This window comes from Microtus pennsylvanicus, chromosome 4 (genome assembly GCF_037038515.1).
Source record: "Microtus pennsylvanicus isolate mMicPen1 chromosome 4, mMicPen1.hap1, whole genome shotgun sequence".
In the NCBI taxonomy this organism is placed as follows: domain Eukaryota; kingdom Metazoa; phylum Chordata; class Mammalia; order Rodentia; family Cricetidae; genus Microtus; species Microtus pennsylvanicus.
Genome location: NC_134582.1, coordinates 18,546,353 through 18,558,466, shown reverse-complemented (window position 1 = coordinate 18,558,466; position 12,114 = coordinate 18,546,353). Strand labels below are relative to the sequence as shown.

General features: G+C 43.4%; 1 protein-coding gene across 4 annotated transcripts in view; it reads right to left on the bottom strand.

Moving 5' to 3' along the window:
* Spire1 (spire type actin nucleation factor 1) overlaps positions 1–11,887 on the bottom strand; it is a 123,101-nt gene extending 111,214 nt beyond the window's left edge. For 3 of the 4 annotated variants that reach the window (XM_075968421.1, XM_075968420.1, XM_075968422.1), the window contains exon 1: positions 11,396–11,835. In XM_075968421.1, the coding sequence (XP_075824536.1) occupies positions 11,396–11,684 (289 nt within the window). In that variant the 5' untranslated portion in view covers positions 11,685–11,835. Of the gene's footprint in view, positions 1–11,395 lie in introns of all 4 variants that reach the window. The other variant, XM_075968423.1, reaches the window with a different exon arrangement.
* Between the last annotated feature and the right edge of the window lie 227 nt (positions 11,888–12,114).

Sequence of the window (12,114 nt, the reverse complement as noted above, 5' to 3'; positions counted from 1 at the left end):
TGGGACTCACTAGTGTTCAGCCTCTAGTGCCCAAGTTCTCTAAAGATAAACTGAATGAAATAAGCACAGACCAAAGAAGAACATCAGAGCCTGAGAGCCACTAAGCTAATGAGTGGTCATTTCCCCCCAAGATTTAATTCTATATACAGCAGACAATAGTCCAAATGTCTCATTTCATCCACACCTCAAATGAAAGGCTACAGAAATTAAGCAACACACTTGAACAGTTTTACTACTGATGTAAAGAAGTCCTACTTCCCAGAGGACTTAAAGAAGCTAGATGAAAGAGTCAGCACATAACTAACCATCAGTTGGAAAGGCCAGCTAATAAAGAAAGAACAACAGTTTCTCCAGCAGACGGTCTTGGGGAAACTGGATATCCACATACAGGAAAAATGAAGATAGACCCTTATCTCATTCCATCAAAAAAAAATTAACTGAACTTCAAAGACCTAATATGAAGAACCTCCTAAAACTCAACCACAACAAGAAGAAAAACGGCCCAATTCAAATCTGTTTAAAGGACTTAAATGGGCATCTCTGCAAATGGCCCTAATCAAGCAGTGGGCATCATCAGCCAAGTGAAGACCCCATCATTCAACATGCTTTGTCTGAAAGGAGCTGCCTCCTCTAGACAGTTCACAGAAATAGAACCACACAAAAACTCCTTGTGGAATCATGCAGAACTATGGATGGTGATCAGATATAAACTTTCTCCAGCAGTCTGAAGAAATTCTCCATAGCTCATAAGTCCATTCAAAAATCCTGTCCATAGACCTAAAAATATCTACATTCCACATTGTCAGTCTCATTTTCTGGACTTCAAAACATAGAGTTGATATTGTTTTAGAATTTATCAATCTCCAGTCAAAGGATCTTGAAATGCTTTTCACAAAAAGATGGGAAAATAACTTTGTACAATGCTGACAACATACTCTCACGTACAGCCTTATAAGCTGGACAAACACAACTCCCATTTTTACAAATTAAAACAAACAAACAAACAACCAGAAAGGCTAAGTGGCTTTACCAGAGGCTTTAACTACACATTCAGCCTCGGAACCAAGAATCTAAGTCTCATCTCTCCTGCAGCACCAATGCAGTTCTGTGCTACCAGGGGAAGCAAAGGTGATTTGCATGTGTCTGAAAGAGCAAAGGAACTTGGTGGAAATTAACATGACTCTACCTGGAAAATATGTCCCACGCTACCTTAATTTCCTTGCAGCATAAATCATCATCTTCCCACCCTAACTTGCTCCTCCTGCCTTCCCCATCACCCAGGTAGGAGTCTGAGAGCTTTCCAGGCTTCCTTCTTCTTCCACCTACAGATCAAAACAAAAGAGCCATGCCATGATCCATTTCTAAAGCACCAACCTGACTTTCTATTCTTACTGATCTAGTTCAAATCTTCATCACTTCAGGTCTGAAGCAGAAATATTCCAAATGGTTTATTAGCCCAAAGGCTACTAACACCTAAGGTAGTACATTTGTAGAAGACATGTATCTATTCTTTTGCTTTGTTGAGACAGGTCTTGCTGGTAGCCCTGGTTGGCCTGGTACTCAAAATGTAGACCAGGTTAGCCTCAAACTCAAATAATCCTTCTGTCTCAGCCTCCCAGAATCCTTCTGTCACAGGCATCCCAGAAGACAGGTACTCTCTACAAAGTCTGTGTGTCTTTCTAAAGAGTAATCTGTTTACCCATTTTCCAGTGTAAATTCCCTATGTGCTCTCCACTGCCCATCCAACCTATAGGCACAAACAATACTGTGGCTCTCAATGAACATGCCTTTCCAGCCTGTCTCACTCCCCACCACTCCCACACACATCCTATGCTCCAGGCACAGTGAACACCCACCACAAAGCAGACAAACAGGTTTAACCTCACATGCCAAGTCCAGATAATTGTAGTGGCTGCCTGAAGCATCCTGTTGAGAACTCAAGAGGCTGTTTATAAATTTAGCAGCAAAAAAAAAAAAAAGTCATGACCTATTAGTAAGCAGTGTTTGCTTCTAACCTGGAAAAGGGGGGCACAACAAATGTCACACTTAGTGTCTACACAAGTGGCACTCTGGCCTTTGGATACTATATGGAGTCCTTCCACAGTTCCAAACTTTTCTACCTACATAGTTCTGTCTATATGTCCACCATTTCACACTTCAGCCTTCACAACTTCTAAACTCAGTCTCCCATTTAAAACTTGCTTGTTAAAGAGTCATGAGGCAAAGGCAGCCACTCTCTCTCTCTCTCTCTCTCTCTCTCTCTCTCTCTCTCTGGGATCACAGTTTCTGTGTCTCTAGCCTTCTCAATTACTGTATTGCACCACAGGGTGGTAGCTTATGCACCTGCTAGCGTCTGCGTGCAGGTGTACTCTGCTCCTCTGTGCACCTTCAACATCTAACACAGTCCACCTGAAAGACATGCGAATCCTGGTGAAATGGGCAAACGGAAGGAAGCCTTCATCAGGGATGCCTCTAACACAGTGCCGGGGTTCTCACTGAAAACCTAAGAAGCCCAGTCCAGCCAGACAACCCATGTGCCAGGCTGATTACACACTGCCATCATTGCCAACTGTACTCATCATTACCTCTCAAAAACACAACATATTGAGGAAGCATACTGGGTGCAGTAGAGAAAGTGGCAAATACGAGAAGACAATAATAGTCCCAATTAAAAGAAAAAAGATTAGCACAAGCAGTGTGAAAACATGTAAGACTTAAAGTTTTCAGAAGCTAAATATAGGCCCTGAGGTTGTTATTATTAAGACTATAATCCCTCAACATATCACTAATAAAAACACATATGTGCTAAGTGGACAAATCAAACTATATATATATTTATGAAATGTAAAGTGGTATTTCAATACATTCTAGAAGATCAAATATCTACACCTATTATCTTAAAATGATATCATTTCTGGGTTTGTTTTGTTTTTGCAGACAGAGTCTCACTCTGGCTTGGAACTTCCTGAATGAACTACAATGACCTCAAACTCAGAGATCAACCTGCCTCTGAAAAGTTTTTTTTAAATTTATATTTCTTCAATTTTTCCACCACTGTCCTTTTCCTATGCCAGTGTTTACTATCACATATCGCATATCATTTATGGCTCCCTGGTCTATTCCAACCTTTTTGGTTAAGACTAGGTACTATGTAGTCCTCACTAGTCCAAAACTCACTAAGTAGACCAGGCTGGCGTCCATCTCAGAGATCTGCCTCCCCATACCTCCAAAAGTCTAGGATTAAAGGCATATGCCACCATGCCCTGCCTTGACACCTTTTCAAGAATCATTACAGTGTGTGGATGAGTATGAAAGGAACTGCGGGTGGTCCATGTGGCACAGCATTCTAGGAAGTCAGAAGACAACTTTGTGCAGTTGGCTCTCTCTGCCACTATGTGGGTTCCAGGGATCAAACTCAGACCTTTGGGCTTGTCAGCAGGTGCACTACCACTGAGCCGCCTCACCAGCCCTCATTTCACTTTACCATTTTGTAAGACAGTATTTATCCAGTCACCTACATGTCCCAGAATGGTTTTGGCTTTAAACGTTTGTGAGGTAGGCTAGAGAAATGATGGTTCAGTGGTTAAGAGCACAAGCTGCTCTTTCAGAGCACCTGGGTTCAATTCCCAGCACCCATTGGTGGCTCACAACTACATGTATCTCCAGTTCCAGGGAAACCAACACCCTTTACTGGACTCCATGGGTACTACCTGCAGGTGGTGCATAGACACATATGCAGACAAAATACCCATACACGTAAAATAAAAATAACTCAAGTTTGCGAGGTACAATCATTTTGGAAAACTTTTACAGTATCTACTATAATACTGAACACACAACTAAGGAGCAACTGCCCTTTCAGGAATGTTACTTAACACAAAAGACATGTTCAATAGCAGCATTATTCATGCTATTGACTATCTGAATCTCAAATGTCAATGCAGCATGGAATGAATCAACAACATGGCCACAAAGGAATGTGACACTAAAATATGAACCAACTACATATTGGTTGGTTCAACTAATATCCACAACTTTGCTCTCATATGCAGAATTCAGATGACAAAACACCCCACACACATACACACATATACATATATAAATAAAAGACCATAAAACAAGAAGTATTTGTGGGGCTAAGGGGAGTAGCAGAGGGGACACAGGAGAAAAATGGGTTCTAAATATAAGCAAAGTACAATGATAGATATGATACACATGAAACCCATTATTTTGTAGGCTAAGAATAATTTAAAAGAAGGGAAAGTAGTTTTTCATCTTGCAAATCTCCTGGAAGGATCAAGATGACATTACATAGAACAATCTAGATAAATATAAAATTATATAAAAATACTGTCTTGACAAGAAAAAAATACTGTTTTATGGTATTTTAAAATATGAACTAGCTGAAAAGTGGCGACGTACACCTTTAATCCCAACACTCAAGAGGCAGAAGCAGGAGGATCTCCGTAAATTCAAGCACAGCCTGGTCTACAAAGTGAGTTCAAGGATAGGCTCCAAAGCTACAGGGAAACCATCTTGAAAAAGAAAAAAAAAATCAAAAATCAGTAAGACAATTAATATAGAAGAGATGCAAAACAGAAAAGTTTATAAAATCCAAATTTCAGTAATCAAACTAAATGAAAACAAATCTGAGCTAAAATTAAAGACTAAGGTTTCGAGATGGTAGAGGGTTCTTAGCGGCAGAGTGAATGCCAGCACGCACACAGGACTGGACATAACACTCGTAACAATACTCAAAAAAGAAAAACCTCAACACTTTTAATTATACTTATTTTTTAAGTGTCATTCTTAAACAATCATAAAGAAAGGTAAAATTATCTTTAAGAGCAAAAACAACTTGGTAAACACTGTCTTGACCAACTACCAGAACTAAAATCACTGCTCCATGGGATGTCATGTGCCCAGATATGACGTAAGAAGATGAAACCTTCACTATTCTGGTATTCTTCCACTCGAACCTACAGTCCTGTCTAGTCACAAAAACACAAGCAAAGACAAGATGCGAAGAACTCCCACAGACTGGAGAGACAGGGACATGGTATGTAAATACAAGATGCACTTCCTGTTCGCTACTGGTGGCTTTTTCTTGTTCATTTTGGGTTTAGGACTCTCGCTAAGTAACCCTGGCTGGCCTGCAACTTGCTATATAGATGGGATGGTCTTGAACTAGAGCTCCACTGACCTCTATCTACCTCCTGAGAGCTGGGATTAAAGGTGTGTACCTGCCCTACCCGAAACATGGAGCTTTCATGTACAGATACAGGAGACAGAGGGGACCTGTTTCTATGCTACAGAAGCTGTGACACAGAATGTTTCTGATGTGACAAATAAGCAGGGTGACTGACTGGTCTGCTGTGTTCTATTCTCTCTGGGCATGTTCTCTCAATCTCTAACTATGTAGCCCAGGCTATTCTTGAACCTTTGGCAATCCTCCTGTCTCAGGCTCTGGGATGCTGGGATTTCAGATATGTGAGTCACCATGCATGCAGAGTATACGTAGCCTATCAACATATAATCACTGGTAAATGTAGGTGGGTTTTTTTTTCTGTTCAGTGAAAACTCTTAAGCTAATAATTTTTCAACAGAGTTCAAACTTAAGTATCAATATTTGAACATGATGAAACTATTTACAGCCTTTCGCATAAGGAGAAATTTCTTCCCAGAACGCTGTAACTCTTTCCAGACAATCCAACACTGTAAGTATTTGAGGAGTAAATTGAAGTTGAAAGTGACATCGATTTTACCCAATCAGGTTTCACTTTGCAAATGAGCATCTGAACCTTCCCAGTACCTGGAAAGAGACTAGAGGAGGAGGAGGCTTGACATTTCAGTAGTATTAACTTTAGGGTAACTTGCCACTGCATTTATATTTTGTTTCTTCTTACAACTATTCATGTTTAAACTGCGCCGGAAACCAGAATACTACTGGCACATAATGTAAATTCACGATATGTTTGTTAAGCTGAACTAGTTCTGACACAAGCAACAAAGATGACTCTTTCTTCCTCTTGTAATCAATAATGGATTTTGGCAGTCTGCAATTCCACCACTGACTCCCAGACATCTACCCTGGATTCATACACATATGCTCTTACACAGACAGCTGATAGCGATCAAGCTATGAACACTCAAGAAACACAGCAAGAGTGGACTGAAATATTTTGAAGCCCGTTTTGAGTGTGTCCACCTTTTCCACAAACACTGTTTCTTTAGAATCAAAGAGACCACTCTGCTCACATTAGCGTAAACCTCCTGAGAAGCCTGACTGATCCCATCCTCTTTTCACATCCCAAACAAAGCCTGAATGTGCTCTATACCAAAAACCATCCTCAAGGGATTCCCTTATTCGTATGCGCACAAGCCTCCATTGTTGCTCCCAGGAAATCTATCTCGCTACCTCCCTTCAGGTTATTTAAAATCAAAAAGGGGCCACAATTTCTAAAATGTTCTTTATACATCTAAAACGAAAGGGATGTCAAGATTTTGGAGCCAAAGTTGAAATAGCTGAGTGCTATTTAATGGGTATTTAAATCCCAAAAGGCTGATGGGACCAGGCAGGATTTTCATCTCTAATATGACATTATGAGCATTTCTGTGACAGCTCAGACGAATAACACTTTTATCACAGAAAGAGCCAGGCTGTCCCCAAATCTCACCACCTGCAACTTTCTTTTATTTTTAGAACAACTCAGCAAAATAAAATTCTGTTTACTGCTGGACATTGTTTCCACATATACATCAAACAGGCCAAAAAATAAACAACCCAAACTGCATAGGCAAAGGGGATAAAAGAAACCTTTTATGTCTGGGTTTTTTAAAACTATCTCATACAAACCAACTACTTAGTACAGTGAGGTAAATATACAAAACAGTTACTGGAATGCTTGGAGTAAGACTGGAGTTTGTTGTTTACAAAGTTTTTCCTTTCCTTTGAGATCGTAATGACCATGGTTACAGCACAAGTAGAGTCAGAAGTAGAACAGGGAACACTCTACTGTACTCAGTCCCACACTAAGTCAGAAAAGCACACGAGGGGCTCTTTCTCCTGGTGAGATTCAGTGGAGCAATACTGGTAGGCAAGACAGCAGCACCCACGGTGGCAGCCACAATGCAGGCATCACCCAACAACCGCTAACAGCACTTCTCAGCCAGAACTACTGTGCACGGAAGAACCGACCTTTTTTTTCTCTTTGTTTTTAAGATTTAGTTATTTATTATGTATACAGTATTCTGCTTGCATGCATGCCTGCATGACAGAAGACACCATAATTGGTTTTGAGCCACCATGTGGGTGCTGGGAATTGAACTCAGGACCTCTGGAAGAGCAGCCAGTGCTCTTAACCTTTGAACCATCTCTCCAGCCCTGTCTGAAGACCTTTTATTTTTTAATTAATTTTTCTTAAATGTATTTATTTTATGTGTATGAATGTTTTGCTGGCATGCATATATATGCATATGCACTGTGGGTGTGTGTTGCACTTGGAGGTCAGGAGAGGGCATCAGATCCCCTGAAACAGGAGTTTTAAATGGTTCTGAGCCCCCAAGGTAGGTACTGGGAATAGAACCCAGGTCCTCCGCAAGAACAAGTGCTCTAAGTCCCTGAGCCATCTCTCCAGTACCCAGTCCAAAGATTGCCTAGGATCTAAAGATCTTTTATTGTCAAATGCTGTGGCACACACCTTTAATTCCAGCCATTTGGTAGGTGGAGACGTAAGGATCTTTGTGAGTTCAAGGCCAGCATGGTCTTTATAGGGAGTTCCAGGACAGCCAAAGCTACATAGAGAGAGCTTATCTCAAAATAAGTAAATCAGCATCTCTTATTGTCACAGTGGAAAAACAGGTTTACTGTCAACCAGTGGCAGCATCCTAGGATATTGCAGAGAGAAATAAGGCACACAAGACAGTCCAAAACAGGGAATTATTTGGCTCAAAATAGCAATGGTGTTGAGATTAAGAAACATCTGTCCTCGACATCTGTCTCAATTTTTAGTGAAGACTTACAGCAACTGGACAAAAGACACTATGGTGGCGTGAGAGGACCACGAGACGAGGGAGAATGAATCTGTTATCATTTTACATATTACATATTAACACACTGCCTAGATTTTAAAAAGAGAGAGATTGAATCCCCACAGCATCCTGGACACTGGAAGACTCGGGGACTTTCTTGACATCATTCAGCAGGAATGGAGGGGAGTCAAACAAAATGTGTCACTTCACAAAGCTGTGACACTTAGACCTGGGCTTGAGTCAGAGAGGTCACCAGTCTGACTTGGAACACGCCACTGGACTTCTCAAAACCTCGGCTTGGAAAATAAATGAGCTGGGATGAAGCTCATGGCTGTAATCCCAGCACTTGGGGAGCAGGATTGTCACAAGTTAAAGGTCAGTCTGGGCTATTCAAGGTAAGTTACAGGCCTAAAGTAGAGTATGGTGGCTCTAGCCTTTCATCCCAGCAGAAGCAGGCAAGTCTCTGAGGACAAGGCCACCCAAGGCTACATAGTGAGACAAAATAAAACAAAAAATTTAAAAAAAAAGCAAGCAAGCGAGCAAGCAGTGTTTTACTACTGCCCAATCTGATTCCCCTTAATGTGTACTCAATAAACTTGCTTCATTTCTAAAAACACAAAACAAAAACAAAACAAAAAACCTTGGGCTGGAGAGAAGGTTCAATGGTAAAGAGCTCTAGAGGACCAGGGAATCCCAGCATCCACAGGGCAGCTCATAGCCGTCTGCAACTCCAGTTCCAGAGGATCTAGTACCCTCACAGATATGCATGTGTAGGCAAAATATCAATGCACATAAAAATAAATAAATTAGGAAAAAAAAGGCTTACAGAAATTTATCCAGTACCAAGCTACTAATCACTGTTTTTTCCCTGAGAATCTGGGGCAGGAGACCGATAGTCATTACTAATCACTTATTAAAAACAAGATTTAAAGCTGGGCATGATAGCAGACATCTATATCCCAGCGCTTGGACTTGGGAAGTTGTAGGCAGGAAGGTCATGAGTTCAAGGCCAGTCTGTTTCACAGACTGTTGAGACCTACCAAGGCTATAGGAGACCCTGTCTTAAACAAGAATCAAGAATGAATGTTTAAAGACATGTATTTTCCACAGCCAAGGACCTACTCTTAAACTCCAGGAGGAAATAAACTAATAGAACAACATCTGAAATTGGATAACCTTAGCTGGACAATGGTGGCACATGCCTTTAATCCCAGCACTTGAGAGGCAGAGGCAGGAGGATCTCTGTGAGTTCAATGCAGGCCTTGTCTACAGAGAGTTCCAGGACAGAGCTACAGAGAAACCCTGTCTCAGGAAAAAGAAAAAAGAAAGAAAGAAAGAAAAAAAAAGAAAGAAAGAAAGAAAATGACAGCCCAAATATTTTTTATCAAAATCTTTTCTCATGCAATGTATTTTATTCTGTTCTTTCCTCTTTCATCTCTAGCTATTTTAACCAAGAGGCCCTGAGACGCTCCTGATTATCAACTACACAGGTCAGGTTCTCTTTGTATCTGGGAGCAGAGATCATGGACTGGAATAGGAGAAAGTAGGTGGTTATAAATCCATTACGAAGTAGGGTGTGATAGCCCATGTCAATGGGTGGTGAAGGCAGAAGAACCAAGAGTCCGAGAACAGCTTCAGCCTGAGTAAAGGAGACTTAGTGCCCCACAAAAAAATGCAAAACTAAAAATAGAGGCCCGATGAGATGGCTCAGGGAGTAAAGAGCTTGCCTCACAAACCTGGCAACCCAAGTTTGCCCTCCAGAACCCACGCCAGGATGTTGACCCCTGACCTGCACATGGATGGTGGCAAGTGTCCCTCCTCACACCACGCACACGGTGATAAGTAAAAATTTGGAAGTAAGTTTTGAAAAACTCATTATAGTTCCTGGGAACATCTATTTACTGTTTTTTCTGAAGGGAGCTATAGCCATATCAGTGACGCAAAAACTAAATTATTTCAGTCTTCCAACAAGATTTATGAGAAATCACCCCAAAGAACCTATCAGTCTGATAAATATTTCTGGGATCAAGCTCCTCAACAGTTCTTGATACACCATACAACCAGGACTGTTCTTTCAATACAACCAAAGATTCTTCTCAAGTGAGGTCGCACACACTCTGTCCTCTTCAAACAGTTCGGGATGAAAACAAAGCCTCGTTGTTTGGAGAAAATTATCTTTTCATGGCATCTTCTAAATAAATTGCAACTGACTTTGCCATCTGCTATGGCCAAGTCTAAAATCAAGCAACAGATCAAATAAATTTTGAAGGAAGCAAAAGGGATTCAAAAGAATCATTAAAAAGCAAGCTTTAAATATCATTCAAGATACATGTGTATCAAAACATCACAAGGTATTCCGAAAATAGCGCAACATTGAGGTTTTTAATACATCACAAGGCTGACTTTAAATAAATTAATAAAGCTATACTTACTTTAACTAAAAAAAAATTAGAACACATTCTAGTAGGGCTGATAATCCTGAATTTGGAAAGATCTTCACTAAATGTCATTTTACACACTAGTCTAATTACACTTTCTACCTTAAGCATTTTGACACTTCCATCAACTTTCTTTTTTTTTTTTTTTTTTTTTTTTTTTTTTTTAAATATTTATTTATTATGTATACAATATTCTGTCTGTATGTCTGCAGGCCAGAAGAGGGAATCAGACCTCATTACAGATGGTTGTGAGCCACCATGTGGTTGCTGGGAATTGAACTCAGGACCTTTGGAAGAGCAGGCAATGCTCTTAACCACTGAGCCATCCCTCCAGCCCCTTCCATCAACTTTCTAAAGGAGAAGGTGGATTGTTTTGCTATGTTTTTAATAGACTTGCTTCTCAAAGAATGAATTAGATCGAGCCGGATAGGGGAAACCTATTACCAGTGTTGCCATCAATAAAGCATGTGAGTAAGCTCCTGGTAATGTCTCACTGTTTAGGTGACAAGTCATGAAGAATGTACCCGTACTAACTAAAAGCAATTTTATCAGAACAGCCTGTTTACTTTAAAAAAAAAAAATAAGCCTGTACTTTTCATCCCAGTCCATTTTCACGCTCAGTAACTAGAGTCGTCATTTATTCTAATCCTCCCCAAAACAGCAGGATTCTCGGGGCTCAGCGGCTTCCCTGGCATTCCCAAGGACTCGTGACAAATTCAAAACATGGTACGAGGGGATTGCTCATTCTCGAAGATGTAATCTTCCTGACAGGACCTCCCGCGCAGCCACCGGTAAACAGCCGAGGCCGGCGGACACGCACACAGCGTCCCCGGAGCCCGGGTCCCGCAGCCCCGCCCGCTCGACCGCCCCCCCCGGGGCCACCCGCCGGTTCCCGCTCGGCCGGGGGTGTCGAGCCGCGACCTCACCGGAGGCGGGAGGCGGCTCTCCTTCTTCGCCGGCGGCGGGCGCCAGGGTGACGGCCCCGTCCCTCCAGACGCGGATCTGCGCGGCCGAGCGCACGCGGCGGTGGGGCTGGCGGCGGGCGGCGGCGGCGCGCAGGGAGCCGCAGCACTGAAAGCACACGGCCCACGCCTGCTCCTCGTTGATGGGCTGGTTGTAGAGACGCAGGATCTCCTCCAGGCTCAGCGCGTCCCGGGAGTCCCCCGTCGCGCCGAGCTGCGGCGTCTCGCCGCCCGGGCTGGAGGGCTGCGCCATGCGGCCCACGTCGCTGCGCGGCCGGCGCTCGGCTGGCCGCCTCTCCTCAGCGCCCGAGCATCGTCTCCGCGAGCCGCCGCCTCCGCATCTCCGAGCCGCCGCCGCCCAGGCCGGCTGCGCGCCGCCGCGGGGACTAGGCGGGGACGCCGCTGCGCTCGGCGCTGGCCAGCACGCCGCCGGCCGGTAGCGCGGCGATGGCGTCCGCTCGCCCCGCCCCGCCTCGCCTCGCCCCGCCCCTCCTCGCCTTGGGGGCGCGCGGCCGAGATCTGCCGGACGCCTGGGGACGTCGTCCCCGGTGCTGAGAGACGCGCGGCCGAGCGCCCAGCGCGACCGGGGGGCGTTGCCCCCGCAGTGAGTGACGTGCGGCGAGGGGCGACGGCTCGGTTGCGGCCGGGGCTGTGGGTCCCGCGGGGTCCTGCTGCCAAGTCGC